This window comes from Nesoenas mayeri (genome assembly GCF_963082525.1).
Source record: "Nesoenas mayeri genome assembly, chromosome: 4".
Lineage (NCBI taxonomy): Eukaryota > Metazoa > Chordata > Aves > Columbiformes > Columbidae > Nesoenas > Nesoenas mayeri.
The window spans coordinates 54128016-54150729 of NC_137540.1; the positions used below are offsets into that span (position 1 = coordinate 54128016).

General features: G+C 38.2%; 1 protein-coding gene across 1 annotated transcript; it reads left to right on the forward strand.

Moving 5' to 3' along the window:
- Positions 1-3698: 3698 nt before the first annotated feature.
- Positions 3699-20786, forward strand: RELL1 (RELT like 1; the record flags this gene model as incomplete). Its single annotated transcript, XM_080343674.1, has 6 exons — positions 3699-3780; positions 13890-14129; positions 16028-16099; positions 17419-17476; positions 19748-19978; positions 20627-20786. The coding sequence occupies 6 exons, from the start codon at positions 3699-3701 to the stop codon at positions 20784-20786; spliced, it is 843 nt and encodes a 280-aa protein (XP_080199800.1).
- Between the last annotated feature and the right edge of the window lie 1928 nt (positions 20787-22714).

Here is a 22714-nt window from a genome sequence, read left to right on the forward strand (position 1 = left end):
TTCAAAGGGCCAAATGTAATTTTAGGACTGTATATAAATGTACATAAATATAGGACTAGTTAATGTAAATGTTAACGTAAAAATAGGTCTGTATATAAATTTATATAAATGTAGGAGTAGTTACACTTATACAGTCCCAAAATTACATTTGGCCCTTTGAAGGCAACCGCAAGGCTAATGTGGCCCCTGGTGAAGAAGAATTTGACGCCCCTGATCTATAGCATTACCTTCTTCTTCCCAAATAAGCAGCATAACTACTTGGCTCTAGAATCAAATCCAGCTTTTTTTATTCTCTCTGGTCCAGAGGAACAGATTTTTATCCTCATCAGTGTGACCCATCACAAACAAAGGGGAGACAGTCCTGGACCAAACCAAAAATACAGTGGTTAAACTATTTCCTTGAAAGGTGACAGCCACTGCCCTGACCTTTCATAGGTACAAATAAAACTGCAACTGGATTCCTGCCTACAAAGAAAGTTCTGTAACCTCACTGATTAGGGGGACAGTATCATGAAAGAGACGGAATGAAAGAGAAGGAAAGATCCAATTTGGAAAAACACTACCCTTATAGCTTAGTTTCTTTACTGATATTTTCTCAACTGACAGGCTGAAATATTGAAAAATGGGCAATTTTTCAGGTATAAAGTTTAGAATTTTAGAGTAGTGTTTTCTTTGCAGCTATGTCAGGCTTCACATATTTCTTTTTTCCAGGTAAGGCAAAACCATTCAGAAATACATCTACTTTCATCAGCAGAAACAGCAGCATACTGGACAAAGTGGAAAGTAATAATTAGGAGTTTAGCTTTTGAATAGACTGCTGGGAGTCTTCCTTATAACTTCTTCTTGACAAACGGTTTGTTGAATACAGCTACTTTGAATTAGAGGTATCATTTCCAAGTGTTGTGGCTTAGTTCCAGTAGGCAGCTGAGCACCACATATAGCCAAAGCCAGTACACCAAGGTAGGCTATACTACCTGGGTCCATGCATTTTTTTTTAATATATAATTTGCCATAAACAAGTACACAAGACTTCCTAGTCTTCAGATTGTAGATACACATACTAAGACGTGGTCTCAGTCCTATAGAGATTTGTAGTAGCTGTTTTATGAATGAGGAATTGAACTTAAGAATATATATATTTTTTAAAAGTCTGTCAGAAAATCAATAATTAAACTTTAGTTTTGTAAGTACCTAATATCTTACTCATCAAATTATTTTGCTTCTTCCTCATCATTTAAGCTCCTAAACTTAACATTTTTTTAACACATACATTATTATTTTGCTCAGTATGATCTGTAAAGTAAACCACCGTCAGGTGAGTTACCCTACCAAAGAGTGCTTCTTTTATGTATATAAGTGTTTTAAATACTGCTGGTATTTGGATGCAGCTTTAAAATATTTCAGAAGTATTCTTGCCTTGAATGTATAGATAATATATACAAAGAATGCTTTTAAAAAGAACTCTTAGAAAAAAAAAAGCCCATGTTTTAACTGTGATTCCAGACATAAATAAAACCAGGCAACTAAATGATGTGGGAACATGTGCCATTTGAATTCCTAAGGGAATTTCATGTGTTCAAGCTTTACTAGCACTAGCATCAGTCAGCTTTACACTGAGGTATTTGTGCGTACATGTAGAAGAGGTTTTTTTTATACATAATTTTTAATATATACATATAAAATCACTTGTAGAAGTAGCATCCTGCTCAATGATTTTCAAGTTCAGTACAAAGTATATAATTAAATCATATAAAAGGGCTTGATGATGTGACATTTCCAGTGTAATTTTCTTTGTTTTGAAGTTTAAGGCCATGTCGCTTAAGATGTGAAAGCAATAGGTTCTCTGTCTTACTGCTGTCAATGTTTTTTCTTTCTGTAACTTTTACAAATGAGGTTGGCTAGTTGTTTGGCCTATTCAGACATTCCTACCAATAACAATGAGATCCAGAAAAATTATTCCAATAAAGTTAACAATGAAACAACAAAGGAAATGTTAGGTAAATTAATTAATATTACATACTCTGAATAATATGTAAGATAATATGTGACTAAAATTAAAATAAAAAAGAAATACCAAGCAAAACCTAGTTGCCTCTTAGTCATAAGGTCAAGAAAAGGCATGTATATTTTCCAGATTTCCAGTAACAGCAGTGCGGATTTCAAGGGAAATGTGAAAATACGTAATACATATGAAAAGAGACAAAACCTAAACTCTTCGAAGTGCATGCACAAACTATATACAAAATAACTAAACGTGGTTTCAAGATGAAGTGTCAAGAATAATTTAATTAGTGGGTAAAGCCAAAGATATCTTAAAGAAGAAAGTCCTTGACTGGTTTGTATCAGAAAAACTGCTGACATTTCCTGATTGCATTTTTTAGTAATAGGACCAAAACAAAGATATATTTGAGAAATCTTGAGGAAATAACTGAAACAGATTGGGTCAATGAAACCTTATTGCAACTTAGTTTTGAGTCTGTTAAAGAAACTTTAGAGTTTATAGTGTTTTGAGTGTGGTTTATTATTCTCCATAAAAACTTGCACATGATTTCACAGATCTTCTAGTGGCAAAGCTGGTTTAAGAGTTGCCCTGTGCCCAGCGATTTTTGTTCCATTGGGTGAAGAAGGGCAGGAAGTTACTGCCTCAGAAATTGTGTCAATTCAGTGTGTGTGGGCTGTGTTGTAAACCAAGCTTAGTTCTCTAACCAGGCTTAAAAAACCACTAACAAAAATTACAGTCTTTCTGAAGTCAGAGTGACTCCGAGGTAAAGCCTACTTTCAGAGAGTTTTTTCAGAGGGTCAGATGTGTTTCAGAAATCATGCTGAATTTTGCTTTTACCTGTGAGTTGGGAACCACAGTGCTACACTAAACCAAAAAGAATTCCCCCTTCTCCTTGGGTCTGTCTCCCTCACAACAGAGTGCAGCTGATGCACTTTACCTTGTGAGCCATCCAATTCCAGCTGGAAGAGAAACCAACTGCGTACAAAGTGCACCAAGGTCTAAGCATGGGAGTCGTTTCATCAGAGTCTAAATCTAAGACGGAGATTAGCTGTGACAAATTAAGGAATAAAGCATGAATTTGAGGCCCTATGGATGGGAAGAGGCACCACTGAGTGTAGGCAGTACCCCCACGCACTAAGGGACAGCTAATGCGGGATCATCATGAAGTTTCTCAACACTTGTGGGTCGCGGTGCCAACGCTGCAGTGGTGGCCACTTCCACACGCCCCCGCAACCCCTCAGCTCAGCTCAGGCTGCCCCGGGGCCTTTCGGACACGATGCCCCCTTCTCCACCTCACCTCCCTGCTGCTCCTCAGTGCTGGGCTCCCTGGGATGGGGGTTCCAGGGCCTGTCGGGCTCAGAAAACCGTGTCTGGGACCTGCGATATTAAACTGCTTCTGAGGGTGGGGCCCAACCGCAGGAAAATCCTCTCAGGAGTGAGCTAGAAACACCTCCCCTTTCTCCGAAGCCGCTCTGGGCCCCTGCTTCCCGCGCTCCGCCTCAGTTTCCCCCTCAGCAGCCGCGTGTCACAGAGGGGCGGCCGCTAGGGCTCAGCCCCGCCCCGGGCCGGCGGCCCCGCGCAGGCGCCGGGCGGACAGGGCGCGCCCCGCTGCCGGTGGGCTGGGCTGGGCCGGGCTGGGCCGGTGGCTGCAGCAGCTCGGCTGCCAAGGCGGAGGCGGCGCAGCGAGGTGCCGGGTATGGCTCCGGCAACGACGAGCGGGATCCCGCCGACCCCGCTGGGTCTGACGGATGCCTGGTTGGACAACGGCTCCGTTCTCGGTGGGTCGCTGCGGCCTCGCGGCGGGCGGGAGCTCCGTCGGAGGGGAGGCTTCAAGCCGGGACCCCTCGCTCCCTGCCGGCGGCACCTGAGCCTTCCCGCGGGGTCCCGCTGCCGACTGTAGCCTTCCCGCGGGGGCTACGAGCCGCCCGCCTCGCCCGCACTCGGGTGCCTCGGCTGATTTCGCTGCTTCTTCCCCGGGAGCCCACCCTCCGCTCTCCCCACCGCCGCGGGGCCGGAGCGGGAAACTCGGGGTACCTGCTGTTTGAGTCCCCGCGCCGCGGCCCGTAGGAGAGCAGCGGGAGAGAGGCTTGTCCCCGCTCCGACCTGCCCCCGGGCAGCCCGGGGGAGCGAGCAGGAAGGAGGTCGGGGCTCCGTAGTCGCAGCGGCTGGAGTTTCTCCTGCCCGCCCGCCGGGAGGTCCCGCGCAGCGCGGCCGTGGGTGACGGCGGCGCTGAGGGGGCGGGAGCGGTGGGTCCCGCTCGGGCGGGCGGGGTGACGGTGCTGTCTGTGTTCCCCGAACATATGGCTTTCCGCCATAAAACTGTATTCGATGTCGCGACAGCCCCCGCCCCGGACTGTTAATTTAGTACGGTATGGCCACGAGTTGTGGAAAAAATACCGAACCCCGATGAACTCTGCGAACTCGAGTCTGCTCCGTAGTTGATGTCTCTTTAAGCTGGAATCGGATGGCTCACAAGGTAGAAATGCATCAACGAATTGCTTCTGCTTCACTATTTGTTATGAGATTAAAGTTGGTTTAGCGTTTAGGTTTTGGAAATTCCATTGACCCTTGAGGTCTCTGACGAGCGCTCGGACACGTACAGGCACAGAGGAAGTTAGTTTTAAGTGACATTTTCTTTGTTTATGTCTAATCCCAAATGCTATAGTACTAAAAATCTCAAAGTGAAACAGGTTTTGCTGTCTGTGTAGTCAGAAGTGCTTTTTGGTGTGTTGTATATGTTTTTCAAACGTTTGCATTTAAGCTTGATGCTCATTTTTACCTGGTGTGATTTTTTCAGCTATATTATCTTTGGGTGATGTGACTTTGGTAAGACTGTACCCGCTTGTTTGAGAGTAACTTTTAAACGCAGTGGGAATGGTTAACACATGCATACTTATTAGCATAAAATTAAGCAGTAAATGTTTTTATCCTTCCTAAACTTACTTTTGTACATCTGTAATTGTCACTTGGTGCAGGCCAGCTTGGTCAGAAAAGATTGAGATATCTATCATCTGCTGTTTGTTTGCTGAAAGCGAGAGGAATGGAAAGCTGACGTCCAGTCCATCCTTTTCTTTGGGAGAGCAGAAAGAAATAATTACCGCTAGGCACAACTTGAGGACAGTTTTTTCTCAACTAATCAATTTTACTGAAAGAGTTGAAGCGTACTGAATTTAAAATTTATGTTGACTGGTAGCTAGTGCTCTCCAAGGCCCTAATTCTTATTTTTTTTTTTCAGGTCTTGTATGCAGAGGTAAGAGGAGGAGAGGAATTGTCGGTTTTTCTTCTCTTCCTAATCGTGTCCGTCTTCCTCTCCCTTCTCAGTCTGTTCAACTGCTTTAGTGTAAAATATTTTTAATAGATAAAAAATTAATTTTCTCTTTGGTTGTTACTTTGGCGTATTATTGCATGTTTTCAGATGTTGAGATTATTATGCAGTTTATCTACTACTGGCATCTTGAAGAGAGAGTAGACAGGTGTTCTAGTAAACCAAAGGATGTGTATACATAAGCTTATGCTGACTTTACAAACGTTTATACTCAAGATTGCTTCATTGAGCTTGAAGGCAGTTGTGCTGGAGTATTGTTAGTATGCTGAGGGCATTGGTAGGATTTAAAAATTATAGCAGTAATTTAGTCTGGTATACCTTAATGAATAGTATTGTACTTATGAGAGCTAAAAGGTGACAAGTCTAGCAGGAAATGCGAAAGCTATGAAAGAATTTTCTCTTTCCTCTGAGTTTGCCAAAAGCTTTTTGTCAGTTTATCTGCTGTATCTTCATATAGGAGATATACTGGTTTGGGTTAAAATTGATTTTTGACTCATCTAAACTAGTGTGGATGCTAGTTTGCATAAATGCATTGATATAATGTGTTTGGTAGCATTGATTTTAATGCTGCTTGCTAGATGCTGCTTCCACTTACAAATTTACCCATGATATGGAGTACTTTTAAATATCTGGTGTGTCCAGGAAGGATTTTATTTTTTTGTTTAAACAGCCAAACTGTTGAAGTGTGCTTTATTAAATACATTTGGGAGCTGCATACAGTGTCTATTTTATTTAAAAACTGAAATTTGAGGAAAAATTTTCCAACAGAAATGCAAATGCAAAGCATCAGGTCTATGTATTTTTGCAGCAGGAGCTGTGTGCTGCGCAAGTAGTGACTACAGCAATTACACTGTGAGCACTGTCATTTTAACACCAGTAAACAGTGAAACATGAGCTTTTTTTCTCTGTATACAGTTTCGCAGCATTATCAACTGCATATTGTGTCACACGCAAGGAATGAACTGAGTCTCTGCCCTTCATATTGCAATTTTTCCCTTTCTCAACAGGACAAAACCCCTCTAGAGACTCTTCATTGTTTTTCTTATTGAATTCTTAATGATGTCAGATGCCTTCATGGTGTGATTGTTTGGACTGACTGGGTGACTGACAAGGTGATTTGTTAGGTTTGGTCTTCCTTTTTGGTTCCTAAAAGCACTATCTGGAGTGTAGAAATTACAATGGTTTAAAATTGTTGAGGGCTACAGGCACTATACAGTACTACTTTTAGCTACAGTTAGTTTGCTGTTAATGGGACCTGTCCTTACGTAGGAGGTATCTCCTGTATGAATCCCCACCCCCAGGCTTGCAGACAACTTACCGAAAGTGTCGATAGGGCCTGTAATTCTGAAATTAATAGCGATTAGGACAGAACTCATCAGGGCGGAGACTGATCACTCAGAGTTGAGAGTAGAAAGCTTTTCCAGACCCATTGAAAAACTTGCCCACAGTCACAGTTTTTGTGGTGACTTCTGTGAGCCAAAGACTTAGTCTCTGGTTTAAGGACTCTTAGCATGTTCCAGCTTGAGATACTAAGAAAGATGTGTAGTTCTATGGTTTTGAATAGAACGTTGAGTAGTAAGGATGCTGTTGGCATTGTGTTCATGTAGGTCATCCCTTAACTTGCTGCATGCGTCTCACTATTGCTGTTCTCAAAGCAGGTGCAGTTAGAACAAGCTCTAAATAAACGTGGTTGATCCTGCTGCTCACTGTTTTGAGATACCTCTTTTGACAAATCTAATGAAGGTTTTGAGGTCTGTTCTTAACAGCAAACCTTAAACAACCTTGCTTAACCTCTAGGGAAGTTGGTGGTACTGTTACTAGTTGTCAGTATGTTCTTTAATCATGTGGTTTCCCTTCTCTCATCAGACTTCCTGCTTATTTCACTTCTGGTTATAGGTTCTGATGACTACAAGGAAGCGAGAAGTTGATGGGAATTCACAAACTTGTTGAATGTTCCTCTCCTATGATAGGAAGATCGGCATTTTTTCTTTGTTATTAGGTTTAAGCGTATTCCCTAAAGTACAATTTCTTTAAACAATAGACTAAGCAAATGGTAGGCATTAGGTTTTCTTCACTTAAGGGTTTTTTCCTCTAGAAAATAAACTCTATTTTTTTTTTAAACCTGCTCTTTGCTGCCTTTCCTAGTTCGCCTGGTCTCCCCTGTAGCTAACACCTTACTAGTAAGGCCCAAACTTTTCCTAAATAGCTTTGCGTGTATCTGTTTTGGGCAGTGATATATCTTGACTTGTGATGAAATTGCCTGTTACTTCATCTGCTTAGTTGTGCAAAGGCATTTTGACTGCGGAGTCCAGAATAGATAAATACTATTTAAATCTGATAACACTTAAAAAGTGTATTCAAGTTGAAGTCACGGCAACTGCTCTGGCTAAATTTACTGTCATTAAAATAACTAAAAACTTGTATTATATCAGTACATAATTGCCATCAGAGTTTTAAACAAATTCACTGCTAAGCACTTGAATTAAGAATTGAAAAAATGAGACTAGACTTTGATAACAGAAACCTCTATGGCAACTCTAATATAATGCTTCATTCTATAGCTAAATAAATTGAATGTACAGAATGAAAGCGAATAGCTGATTTAGGGCTTCTTTCTTTTAAGAAAAGATTGACCACCTCTGAAATGCTAAGGGACATCAGCTGGCCATTTTTGGCATTTAAGTAATTTCACTAGCTCTCCATTACCTTACTAAGATTTTAAAAATAAAGTTAGTTTTCTTAAATACATGAGACTTAGTGTGTATTTAGGAAACTGAGGTAATAAACAAGCTTTCTTATTTTTATGCTTGAATTTAAAGGCGTGTCATTTAAAACCCATTTTTTTTACTTTAAATGATACTTAAAATTGATGCTTTAAATCAAAGTGTACATCCATCCACCTTAAATGTCCAGTCCGGAGGTAGGGAGTGTTGTTACAGTTCAGTTGAGTCCAAAGTGCGTGTCCCCTAGAGCCAGGAGAGGCTGGAGCAGAAGGTGTAATCATCAGGTGCCTTTTCCTTGCAGGGTGAGCTGAGGTCACAGCTGCCTGACCATTCCTCCCTGTGATATTGCCAGCTTCAGCAGTGCTGTGGTTGTGCTTTGAACAGTGTGTAGGATCCCATGGTGAATTGGACTGGAAGTGGTCCAGGTATTAAAGATGGAAAAACAAACAAACAAAACCCCAAACAGACAAAAACACATCAATGACAAAACCAAACCAAAACCCAACCCCAACAAAAAAAACCCACAACAAAAAACCCAACAACCAACCAAACACACCCACCACCCAAGCAAATTATTATTATGACGAATTATTATAGTATAAATTATTTTGAATCTTCAGTGATTGCTCTTTTTCCACAGGTGGGTGAACTGGCACAATAATGGTGAGGAGGGGGCAAAATGCATAAGCTGATGCTGCTTCTGAGACATACCTTCCAGCTATGCTTATCTGAGATGTTTGAGCAGATCATATGCTGTATCTGAGTATTTTGTTTGTCTTGTACTTAAATAGCTTCTACATTGATCGTATTTAGTTTCTTTAAATATTAATTATCATTAAGGCAAACAATAGTTTGCTTCTGTGTACTGGGATACTGATAGCAGCATTCCATTTGCATGCCTGAAAGCAGGATATACGATTATGGAAGTCCTTGAACTTTATGGAGAAGAAAATAGTGAATATGTGTGTACTTATTTTTAGCAGGTAGATTGCTAGAACAATCAAATTCATAAAATGTAAACAAAGTTCTGTAAAAAAGCATGCCATAAGAAATAAATGGCATGGGCATAATGGGCAAAATCCAGAGTAACCAGATCAGATTCTTTATCAGTAGAGCAGAGAGAAGATTACATCATTGTTATGGGCTACTTTCTGTAAATTAAACAATACAAAAAAAACTGGAATATGCTTGAAGTAATTGGCTAGATGTAGATGATGCTTAAGTTTAGTATAGGAGATTTAGAAAAATAAATAAATGCCTTATTTTAATTATGAGGTTTATATTGTGTATATAACAACCCTATAGGTTTGATGTTTGTTACAGAAAAGTATTAATTTTTCTATAATCTCTGTTTTTCTTTAAGGTTTATTAAATATGTCCAGAGATTTCTCATGTACTTTATTAAGAGTCTGAGAATCAACTATTTAGATCAATACTAAAGGCAAAGCTTTGAGATAACTGGGGCTCATAATGGGGAGGCCCTACTGATCATGCCAAGTATTAAAACTTTTCAAGTACAGGCAGCTAAAACAAGGAAAGAGTGATTCTATAACTCAGTACAAGCAGAATCTGATATTGTGGTAGCAGGTAATAAAGGAGGAATTGTTCTGACCCTACATTTGCAGTGGGAAAGAAAATAGGTGTGGAGGGCAAGCTGTTAACCTTTGCAGGAGCTTTAGCTGTGCTTGGCAGATATTAATAGTTGGTAGGTACAGTTAGTCCTGCTTTTGACAGTGGGATGAAGTGGTATGACCTAAGGTCCTCCTGTCTCTCTTTTCTGTGACTTTATAAAACCTTTAAAGGGGAAAAGTTTCTTACAGAGCAACACCTTTGCTTACATGGTCCATTCCAGCTTTGTTTTTATCACAGCTTTCACGACACTGTAGTCTTGGAATATTTTTGTGTTCAGACAGTATTTTACTAATGTGGAGGGAATACAGCATTTAACTAGTTTGTTAACAGATGTCTAGGCCATGTGAAAACTGCAGTGTAATGAAACATTAAATATGTTTTCCTCAGTGTGCTTTCTTCCTCCTGTAGTCTGTTTCCTAAAGGTGCTGTAGAATTTTCTTGAGCCGTTGCTGGGGTGGAAGAACACTATCTCTGTCAGTAGCAACAAGTAAAACCAGTGTAAATTACTTTCCTGAGGTTGATTGTCCTTATATTTTACTTTTTGGTAAGGATAGATGATATTCAAGTTCAATACCTAATATATATTCATTTTTAAGCAAACGAGTACATGGGATCTGAATTAGTAGCATGAAATCAATCCGTGATCTGCATCTTAAGCATCACTTTAAATGTGCTGAATATTGCTCCTAAATCTTATTTATCTCATGTCTTCAACTAATTTTGATATGTAGGCTGGTATACAGTGACAGGTATATAAAAATGCCAAGGCAACAAAACATTGAAGCGAATTAATTTCTATATTATTTGACTTGAGTCAAAGAACATTGCTGTGGCCTGAACTTGTCATTAAAAACCATTGTGAAGCAACCTTGTGAGAAAGAGGTGAACCATCAACAGCGTGTTAATAACACAATATGCCTCTGGGGAAGAGGAATAGGGAATGTACAATGAATGATGTAGCAGTGACGTGGAACATCAACTATATTGTTCAGTAGCCAGGCAAGCGTTGGTTTTGATTTATGTTGTAACTGCTGAGGTTTTTGAGGGTAGACTTCTTGATGTGTGTAGGGTGTTTGATAATGAAACCCAAGTGCTTCACTCTACTTCTAAAATTACGCAGCACCAAGTATTTGATCCAGCTAATTAATTTATTCCGGGCTATTTTTGGCTTGCTTTTGGTGAATTTTTGCATCTCCAAACATAAAGTGAATGGCATCAAGCAGTTTATGGACTTTGTGTAAATTATGTATTTATAAAGAAATATTATTGATTTAATGTTTTACTAGTAATAAGCAAAATGCTTTGCGAAGTTGTTTGGGTCTTCTTGAGTTTTAATGGGAGAATTAATTCTTTAGGTATGTAAGGACAACTGAAGAAAAATCACATAGGCTTATCTACATGGGCTGGTATGTTGGAGTAACTATGCTTGCTTAAATAGAAAAAAAAAAAGTGCTTTAAGTATGTTTTCCTGCCTAGTTCAAAAGCTCGTTAAATCTCAATCCAATTAGTGGGCTAATCTATGCTACAGAATATTGAGTTGAGAAATTGAGTTTTTCAGCTTCTTTCTGTGAGAGGGAAAAAATGCCTGTGTAGAAACAATTCTAGGATATTTTTATTTTTCTTTTAACTTGTACGGGTTGCATCTATCCTTTGAGAACTTTTCTAGATTGTCATTACCTTTTGACTGCAGATTAAATTGTAGCTGCTGAGATTTTTCTCATTGGTGTTCCAGGTAGCAGTCTGAGTAGAAGTACTAAAACTAAAGAAAAAACTAAAGAATAAAACACATTAGAAACACATAGAAAAAGAAACAGAAAACAGAGAAACTCAATCCATGTTTCTTACCATGGAAACATTTACAGATGATATATCTGAGGTAGGCTGGGAATATCAACCTGAGTAGTTTCTGATGGTTTGCTTTTTTGGAGGGTGGGGTTGGTATCTAGTGATTGCTCAGCTATGAGCTGTCCTAAAACTCTGTTGCTGTAGTTGCTTGTGAACCTGAGATTGGTTCAAGCTTATCTAGAATTTTTTCTTGTTTGCTGTCAACATTTAATGGTGTTTGGGGTCCATTTTCCCATTTTTTTGGTATAGTTGTTTTCTTCTGTTGATGGTATGCAGCTTTGTGAATCAGCTTTGCATTTTAAATTGCATATATGATTTCAGTGGCTACATCAAGCTGATGAGGTTTCAAGTTGATGATTTAAAAATAATTATGTAGGACATTAGACTTCTTTTTTAATGTGTAATTAAAAGTTCTACCCTTATTTTTGGAGCACGCTCTGAGACTGTGGCTCCATGTTACTACAATTCCCTCAGGAAAGTTTGTTTTACATGTATTTGTCTGTCCTTGCTCACAGTTGCTCGTTTCCCCACTTCAGCTTACTCAGTCTCTTGATGGTCTTGACAGAGCCATTTGCCAAACCACAGATTGCCCTGATTCAGTAAAATCACTGCTTAAAAACAAAAGAGTGTTTGAGGCTTAACACGTCTTTTCTTTTTGCTAATTGGGGTTTTATCAGTTGTTATTTCGAAGAAGTTCTGGTGATTTTTCGAGCAAGTCTTGTGTATTACCTACTACTGAACTGACAATTCAAGACTGTCCTGAAAAATTCAGAAATATTTTTATAATAAAAGATTTAGTGTTTTGGTATGAAGAAAGCTAAGGTAAATACCTAACTGCAGTTTAAAAAAATATTTACTTAGCTATCTGTCCCCTTACTGTATTTTTCAAATACGACTTAGTTATACAGCCACTGCAGTAGAAGTGTTTGTGGAATAACAGCCTTTCGGCAATTTTCGGGAAGCTTCTATTATTTTAAAAGAGGGGTTTGATTGTACTAGACATTTCTGTTTTGAAAGTATAACTGTCATGTAAATGCTTTTCTGATGAGCCTTGACTTCTTCAACCAGTTTGATTAATGGAACGATTGTGAATTGCCTTGTCCATTTTAGTATTAGCAGATGGAAAATATCTTGAAATAGGGTTAATTTTTTGTTGTTGGTGGTTGTGTTTTTTGTGTTGTTGTCATTCTTTCCTACTGAAAAGAAATGTTTTTGGCTGAAGTGGTCAACAAGAATGGAGGGTAGAAATGCAGGAATATTTTGCATGTTGGAAGAGTAATATTTAAATCTTTATTATATGGGGTGGGGAGTGTGTATAAACTCCCAAGGCTCAGGAGAACTTTTCAGTATGCAACGTATTTTTTGATTTAGCTGAACAGCTGAACTTGCATACTTTCGTAAATGAGAAGGCTCAGAGATTTTAATTTCTGTGTGTATTGTCCAAAAAAGTGGGCAAACATTGGAACAGGTTGCCCAGAAATGTTGTGGAATGTCCATCCTTCAGATGGAGCTTACCTGAGCAACCTAATCTAATCAAAGCTGCTTTTAACTGTGTTTGGACTGACTTCAGAGGTCCCTTCTAATGTAAATATTCTATACTTTTGGTAGTTCAAAAGCCAGATCTATAACATGGAATGAACCTCTGTTAAATTCAGAGCTCAGTTGTGGGTATAGAGTTAGTGTGTGCCTATACTGCAACTTAAATTCTTTGCAAATGAAAAGAAAAGCCTCCTTTCTATTCTGTTTCAAGTTTTAAATACAAAATGGTTTCCAAATCTTAAACAAGGGAAGAAGGATCCCACCTTATGCTGAATGAGTAAAGGGTAAATATTCTTCCTTTTGTGCTGTGAAATCCTGCTGTTAAGAAAAAAATTAAGGCCCCTTCTCTCACATCTGGTACTTTTTCTATGCAAGGGTCCATACTAAATCCTCTGTTTACTCTCGTATTAGGGAAAGATATATGTCTTTTTAGCTGTTTTGCATGAACATAGTACCAAAGGAATGGTACAGCATTTTTCTCGCTGATGGGAACAAGGAACAATGTGTTGTTCTTACTCCGCGAAATATCTGAGCCCTGTTGTTGAGGTTACACACTTAGTGGGCTAGAATATGGTCTGTTCTTCGCTGTTATATTGAAGAAATATCCTACAGGTTTTTGTTAGTTAGATGTTTCATAATCATTTTATGAAAAGACAGTATCTCCTGTTAGGGGTGTGCCAATAGAGGACATGTTGCCCATTCAAGTCATGACAGAAGGTGCATCCCATTGACGTGGTGGGGATTTGCTTATGCTTATGACTCACTAAATGCTTTGAAGTTATTTACAGTGTATAGTAATAACTGTGTTTCTTCATTTATCTAGGAAATGGAGAGTTTCTTCAGGCTTTGTCAAGCCATGGCTTACAGACAACTATGACAACTAAAACTGATGGCAATGATGGCAAGGCTGAACACCTAGAGTATATTGCCTTTGCATTGGTTCCTGTTTTCTTCCTCATGGGTCTCTTGGGGATCCTCATCTGTCATGTCCTTAAGAAGAAAGGATATCGTTGTACGACAGAGGCTGAACCAGTAGAAGAAGAAAATCTTGATGAAAAAATAGGTAATCAATGAGTCTAATAAACAATTTCCTATTTCTGTACATTGCAACTAATATGGAGTAATTAATTCTGAGACTGATGTCATTTTTCTGTCTATAGTTCACATCAAAACAATATTAAGAATATTTTTATTACCATTATATGTCTGTTGGGTTTTGATCTTTGCTAGGCAAAACTGGGAGTGTTCCAATTTCCCATGAAAGTCCTCTAACATAAATTAAGAGCTTACAGAGGGATCAAAGTATCCAGTATACTTGTTTGCAACTGTACACTGCAATTGGAGTCACCAGATTGCTTTTCCGCATTCTGCATGCTGTTAGCCACAAAGTATTATACATAACTTTATCTGAGGAGTGACAAAAAGCTCTTGTTTAAAGCCTAAAAAATCTTAGCTTTGTGTTTAGCAGTCTTAATTTGTTCCTGTTGTGATTCTCACCTCTCATTATAAAACTGAGCCTTTGCCCTGACTATCTATGTTGTGTTTTATGTAATGTGTGCTGCTTATAATTTTTTCTTAAGGATACCCTTGTTTTTGTTCTAATGTTTGTTTGTTAGTGCTCTTGTGTTTATGGTTCCTTATTCCCACCTACTCTTACTTGGAAAAAAAAAAGACAAACCACAAACAAGAGTGTTATCACTTGTGAAGGGCTGTTCTAACCCAGTGTAGCATTTGGCTACGTAAACACAAGAGCCAAGTCACTTGTAAATCCTTTGGGCCTCTTACTTTCTCCCAGTTAATTACAGTCAGTAGGTTGATAGCAAGTGCGGATGCCAGCGGCTCTGTGGGGAGCAGCGGTGCCATGTGGGTGTTTTGGGAGCAGGTACCGCCCGGGGCAGGTGTGCAGGGAGTGGGGCCATCTGGGCAATTTAGTCACCTGAGTGGTGACAGTGAGGTGAGCGGTTATGAAAGGGGGACAACTTTAGGTCTCGGTTTGGGGAAGTAGCTGTGTCTAAGCTGCATTGCAAAGTTGCAGCTATTAGGATCATATAATAAGTTTGGTTGGAAAAGACCTTTAAGATCAAGTACAACAGTTAACCTGGCGCTGTCAAGTCCACCTCTCAGCCCTGTCCCCAAGGATGAAGATGAAGCATGAGTACAGAGATGAGGAAGTCCCTAACTTACTACTTAGAGACAAATTTAGAGTATCTCCTACCAAACAACTAAATCCTGTGTTTGTTTTTTGTTTTTGTTGTTGTAAATAATGCTGGGCACATCAATTATTAGGCAAGGGCAGATTTGTGCCTCTTCATTGTTCTGTTTCTAATTTTTCTCTGCCTTCTGAGGTTATTCTGGGGAAGCTTCCAGTATTGCTAATGGGTGCAATTGATTCCAGAAGTTTTAAATATAGTAATGAGATTTCTTTCTTAAATCCCTTGCTCCTGTAGTCATATGTTAATTTTTTATTTAAATAAAAAAATGTTATGTCCTTGTAGATGTGATGAAAAGCTTAAACTGAATCCCTCTTATACTAGAAGCTGATCATACCTATTTTAAAATAATAGTGACTTGGGACAGTTTAATGATTTTTGTTTGTTTTTTTTTTTTTCCTCCCTATTTTTAGGATTAGAAATGCTGCTCTCTTGTTTGTCTCCTCTTTACTAGCTAGAGAATGAATTTTGACATATGCTTGTGAAAATCTTGCGTTTATTTAAGTCTTAGATGAATGTGAGAGCCGATGTGCAGATTCCATGAACTAGTGTTTGTGTTTTTTCCTGAAAATGGACTAAAAAGTCTTATCTAAACTTTCCCTTTGAAGTGACAATAGATCTTGTCTTGTCTTAATGTAACTTCTTCTGGTGGGTGTTTCATTTTTGTTTTGGTTTTACTTTGTTTTAAAATAATTCATTTCTTGTTTTGGAAGGCCAAGATAATTGACAGCATATTTATTTCCTTGCACAGAAATGAATGAAACCGTACATGAGAATAGTGACACTGTGGGACAAATTGTTAACTACATTATGAAAAATGAAGGTATAGTATTGTGGTATTGAAGTTATAAGCCTTTATTATTGTGTTCTATAAGAAATGTATTTTTCAGATATTCTGTAGTATAGTATGTTTATGGGTTTTCATTCAATAACCATTTTGTAAATGCTTAACTCTTTGAGATTGCCTTTGGAAGGCAATAACTTCAAACAAAATGTGAGTTTTTTGCTTACCTGAAAGTTATTTTGTATGGTGAGTTTGATTCATGCATTTCTTGATATTTTAACTATTTGGGTAGGGTTTTTTGTTGTTTATTTTGTTTTTGGTTTTTGTGTGGTGTATTGTGTTTTGTGTGTGTGAAATAAAAGTTGCTTTCCTAATGGCAGTGTTTAAAGCATGTGAAATTTTTGTTTTGACCAGATTAAACTCTTTGTCTTGAAATGATTCTTGCAGCTGTTTTCTCATGGAAAAACTTATGCGTAACTGAGACAATAGGTTAGACTAGTGCTAACATTGAGTTTGGACATGGGATCTACATGGGCTCTCTATGAGCAAAGTAAAACATAAAGAGGAAGATATGACTGAAAAAAAACAAAACCACAGTTAAGTAACCCATCAAATGCTTGGTTAGTTCAGAATGTATTTGGCCAGTAGAAAAAAACATTTAGTAGACTGTGTTTTATAGTACAAGAACTTTTTGGTTTTTAATCTTACATTTGTATAAAAGTTCTCCTAAGCATTGAACTGGCTTTGGCTTGCTTCTGAATGAAGAGTAGTCCTCTGGAAAAGTTGTATTTTTGGGTTTGTTTGTGGGTTTTTTGGGGGATTTGGTTGTTTTTTCCTTAATAACTGTTAGATCTTTGAGCGTGTGTATTTTTCCTCAAGGCTGGCATTAGGTACCCTGTGTTCTTTCTGTAATATGTGAGCTATCGGTAGTTGTTGGCTGATTAATTGAGACCTAAAAAATGCAGATTAATTAACAGTTTTTTTTTTTTTTTTTTAATCTGCAGTTGCTTTATACATGTGAGGTGCTGATACTCCTGTGGTCAAATAGATGTTTTGAAATTTTTAGGGTTTTTTTTAGGGAGTATTGTGCAGGTGGCTACCTTATATGGCTTGTATTGGGGCAGTGCTTTGAGTGCAATACGAACTGTAATTTTAGTAGCTCAAGTTAAGAATATCCCGTAGAATTATATTAATTTTTTTGGCATAATTTTCTCTTAAGGCTTTTTTGGAGATATATATAGTGCAGGTGTCTTTCTTTTAAACTAAATGTCTTAGAGGACCCTTAATTTTGCTGTTTATTTTTTTTTCTGAAGTTAGAGCTGTACACTTTTGAAGAGTTCTATTTATTCTCATTGCAGCAAATGCTGATGTGTTAGAGGCCATGGTAGCAGATAGCGGTGTCTTTGAACCTGAAAGGTAATTACTCATCTTTTTAATGCATGTTTCCTGAGGCAACTAAAACATACTCTTTCAAAGGATTTTATTTCCTGAGCACTTTCAAGACTACATCACTTACTTGAGGTAGCGGCTAAGAGGATAATACTTTTATTTCCTTGTGGTGTCTCTGAGTCACTAAATTTTAACGTATGCCCTAGGTTAGTAACTGGCTTTTCTGGTTATGTGTTTTAGGTGTATGATACGAATTTGTTGTTTTTTGGGCTAAAGGTTTACAGAGGCTATAAATACTTGCTTACTTTAGGGTGGAATTACTTACAAGTTGGCTTAGTGCAAAGCTACTACTACTTAGTGCGAAGAACAGAAGCAGCACTCATTTCATTTGTATGGATGCTAAATTAAAATAGACATCTCTTTCTGTGTCCTTTTTTTCTTTATAATTATGATAATGTATGTTGTCTAACCTACCTCTTATTTTGTACCTACACACCTATTTAGAGAATTATGTAGAGAAAGTACTTCAGCCCTTGAGTTGCAGATGCGTCCTTTGTGTAAAAGTTCTTATATCTGTACATTTAAACTCTATCTGTACTACTCTAACTACTTCTCATATGTAAGCCTGTGTTCATATTCAAGGCAGAGAAGATGAAAGATGAAGTAGTAGCGTGTCACTAATAAAAGAAGTAGTGGGAGTGGATAGTTTTAGCAAAACAAATAGTTGAGTATGCAACCAATTATGTTCTGCTTTAACAGCGAGAGGCTTTGTTACTGAAGCAAGAAAACTTACAAAAGGAGTTCTTCTCAATATAGGAATTTGATGATACAAATAGTAATGACTAAATAAAATCTCCACTTCTGCCACTTAAAGCCATTAGTTCCTGTCTTTGCTTCAGATGTTGAGCAGATTTTATTTCGTTTATAGCAGTCTCTTATTTGAAGTCCATTAAATATCTCCTGTCAATATTTTTGTTTTGAAAGTAAACATCCAAGTAACGCAAGTCTCTTATGGCATGTTTTATTTATTTAATTTGTTCTTTCTGTTCTCCTCTGGAGTTTCTTCAGTTTGTTTGTATTTTTCTTGAAATAACATTTCTAAAACCAGATGGAACCTTCAGCTGAGGCATGATTAACGCTGAGCAATGTAACTTCAGCTATGCAGGTTATACACCTGTTATTTCCACTGTGAAATTTATACTTTTTAAGGAACAGCATCATAACGATTCATGTTCAGCTTGTGATCTTCACCTTCTTTTTTCTGAAAAACGATCACCTGGCTAGTTGTTCTTTAATCCGTGTTTGTAAAATTCTTCTGCTAAAGCACTGAGATTTGTATTGTCCATACTGCAATATATCCAGGATTTGTAGCAAGATTTATGTGTGTGCTAATGTGTCTTTCACGCAAGTGTTCTCTGATCACCTCCACATGTGGTCCTCTACAATTACTATGGGTAACTGAAAGTTTATGGGTACTTAGCTGTTATTCTGTTTTGGTACCTAAGGACCTCTTTAAAACACTGAATGTCACCAGGACCAGCATAACCACATTAGTGTGTCTTTCCAGTTTCATAATAACCTACTGATGCATAACTTTTTTTTTTTAATAGACAAGGTATGTTGCCTTACGCTACGGTAATTTCACCTTAGTGCACTGAGTGCCAGCTTCCTTTAGGAGAATGTATTGGAAGACAGTGTCAAAATTGACACTGAAGTCCAAAAAAGTACATCTTCTGCTTTCTATGTATGCTATCTGCTCTTCTGTTTTAGAAGAACATTAGGTTGATTTGATTAGAAATTCTCAATAAATGGCTTTTCGTGGCTATAGTACTTTTTCTTTCTTTCTAGATATTTGGACGTTTTTCTTAAGCTTAAGCTGAATTATCTGTTGATTGCTTTTCTCTGCATGGTAGACATTTTAATTTTTGACTTTTCACAATATTGTCCAATTATGCTCTGAATTCTCAGAGATACTATAGCCATTCTGAAATTCTTTCTCTAGTTCTCCAAGTGTGAATTTAATCTGCTAATTAAATGTCTTCATCAGTATGAGTCCATGTAACCTGGTCTATTTTAGCCTGATTTTGTTTTTCCATGTCCTTGCCCTTTGTATTATTTTAACTGCAGCTGAGTTAATTTATGGAATTGATTTTTAACTGTAAAAATGTGATATCAGAGGGAACCTGAAAAAATAGCTATTCACTAGACATAACTGAAGGTTATATTTTATCCTTTTCTCCTTTTTAAGGAACAGGATTTTATATTAAGCATTAATTTCCTTTATACTTTTTCCAACAGCCCTTTATCTCCTACCTCTCCTGAGAGTCCTGGGTCCCCTTTGTCACCTGGTGCTATTCCATTTAAGCACAACTGCAAAGGCCATCACTTCCACACTGTTGGAGGAGTAGTAGAAAAGGATGTTTGTAATCGTTGTAGCCACAAACGATGGCACCTTATAAAGCCCGCTCACAAATCTAAAGAGCACAGAAGAAGTCGTCTTGGGGAAGTTACAGTCCTTTCTGTGGGAAGGTAAGACTTAGGTAATTTTATTGTGTACTTTTCTTAAGGATGCTACAGGGGCTCATGTTGGATCAGATAGTCATTGATTCTACTTTGTTTATAGCATCAGTGATTGTTTTTTGTAATCCTTTTACTGTTAGACTGAAGTTATTTCTGGAAGAAGTAAATTTAATTAGTTTTCGTTTTTAGAGCTATGTAAATAGATGGGGATTTACTGTGAGTGTAAATCCAAAGCCATTGCTCTATTGATACTGGCTAAAAAGAAATAAGAATTGCACACTAATAAATTCCTTTGCTTTTTAATTTGGTATTTCTCAGCTAAGTGTAAGCTATCAAATCAACTTCATTCCTTTTTGTTAATTTTAATTCCTAGCTTACATTGTATTGTCTTAAAAAATTGCTGTTTTAAGAAGTAGTATGCTGGATTCTGCTTTAAAACACGGTTCCCTAAGGAAGTGTAATTCAGTAGTAGTGAGTATTAGAAGTGCATGTAGGTAATAGGAAGGAGGATTGCTCTGTAGTGAAGCTGGTCTATGTGGATCTGCTCTCATGTCTAGGTCTTGGGACTTGAAAATGTGTTGCTGTCGGTACACTGGGTACTGAGAACTAACTAATCTCTCGAGAAATACAACTGAATCTTTATTTTGCTTACCTCAGATTTAGAGTCACAAAAGTGGAGCACAAATCGAATTCCAAAGAACGGAAAAGCATGTTATCTGTTACTGGGGTGGAGAGCGTCAATGGCGATACGCCTGCCAGTGAAGCACCCGCCACACCTGTGAAACAGGAGATGCAAGAGAGAAAAAGCTCCGAGTAAACTGCAGGTATCAAACTAATGTTGAAAGTGGTATGTTGTGAAATAAATGAAGGTAATCAGTCAAGAGAAATGAAGTTGAAAATGTATCAGTTTGATGTGAAAACTCATCCTTGAGTTTCAAGTTTCTACAGAAGTCTGCAAAAATTACATTGAATGACTCAGTTAATGATAAATTGGTAAAGGCTAAATTATCCACCAAATTCTTATCATTTTTGTTTTATTTTGGTTTGTGTTTTTTTAAGACTTTGTAATTAGAGTAGAAGTTGAAATAAAAACTACTGGTCCAGGAAATAACACATCTGCCTACTCATTTTTGGCAATAAATGATGGTTCAGATTTAGGGGCAATGTGCTTGTTAAACAAAAGAAACAAATGCTGCTGAGAGCTGCATCACTGGATTAACTACAGTGCTTCTTCCTTACGCTTGCTGCCCTGTGCTGTACGCCTGGATGATGTGACTGCTCACTGGATACTTCTCTGATAGACCAGTGGAGCTTTGCTAATAAGAATGGAGACGCGTGAAAATGCTCATTTTGCAGGCATCTGTGGTAGGTTGCTAAGCCAAGAGATTGAGTTTTTCTTTGTGAGTCATTAAACTTCAGTCAATTGCTTGAGATACACCATTAAGCACATCAAAAACCTGTCTGGCATGGTTTTGGAATGTACCAGACTTTTTATTTTATATTTTTGTTTTTTTGGTTTTTTTTTGTTTACCTCTTAGGGAAAAAACCCTGCAAGTTAATCTGGTTTACTTCTAACTGATGACAGACTGATAATCTGAGGGGAAATCACAAATGTGAATCCAAATAGTTAGCTTGACCCTTAAGAGAAAAAAAAGAGCTTCTGAGGTGACAAAGGACTTGAAGAAAGTGAATGAAATGCACTGTGCCAAGCTCTCTGTGCTGGGAGAGAGGGTAAAGTCATGTTGTATCAGCTCAGTGTAGTTTCAAACGGAGTAACTTCAAATATAAAAAGGAAATGTGCAAGTGGAAATTGGGTGTGTTTAAAAATGTAACAAGACCCCAAGCCCCTTGGTGTCTTCAGGGTCAATTCTGAAAGGCCAAGGTGCAAGATATGGCCTTTTCTTTAAATCTGTTGTTTTTTCATTAAGAAAGCATTCTGTAATTGTATCAATTTAGAAAGGAAGAGGAGCTGGTGTGCAGCAGGAAACTTCCTCCCAGCTTTGACTGGCAGCACAGGTATGACTGCAGAGCTAGGTGGAGTGTGCTTGTCTGCACTCTGTGCCTCATCATTAAATTATACCCAGTTTTTTGGAACCCTTGCCATAGAAGAAAGACAGACTTGTGGATGTGGTATGCTTCCAAGTGATTAAAAAGCTGTGGATGATAATGAAGTAAATTGGTTTTTTGCTCAGTGAGTAAGAAGGTAAATAGTAGGCTAGTTTGTAAGGAGGGCGGAGTTCAGGTTTCAAAAATTACGAAGTTGGAATAAGCTGTTGTGTCTTTATTGCTGGATGTGTGTAAGACCAGACTGGACAAATGCTTGTCAAAGCCAGTGTAGATAAGCTGGGCCTGCCTTGGAGTTAAGTGCTAGGCTGCAAGGGTAGTTGTTGTTTGTCTGGTTTGCGTTTTTTGTTCTGTGGCAAATTTTGACAAATCATATCTTTCTGGTGGCTGCTGTCTCATTACTGCTCTGTAATCTCTGAAGGATCTACACGTGGTACTGGAAGACAAACTTTACTCTTATTTTCTGATTCAGAATTATGTCCTGGTGCTCAGGTTTTGTTGTTGTGGGGGTTGTTGTTGTCGGTTTCATCTTTTGCTGTTGTTGTGGTTTCATCTTTTGCTGTTGTTGTGGTTTCATCTTTTGCTGTTGTTGTGGTTTCATCTTTTGCTGTTGTTGTGGTTTCATCTTTTGCTGTTGTTGTGGTTTCATCTTTTGCTGTTGTTGTGGTTTCATCTTTTGCT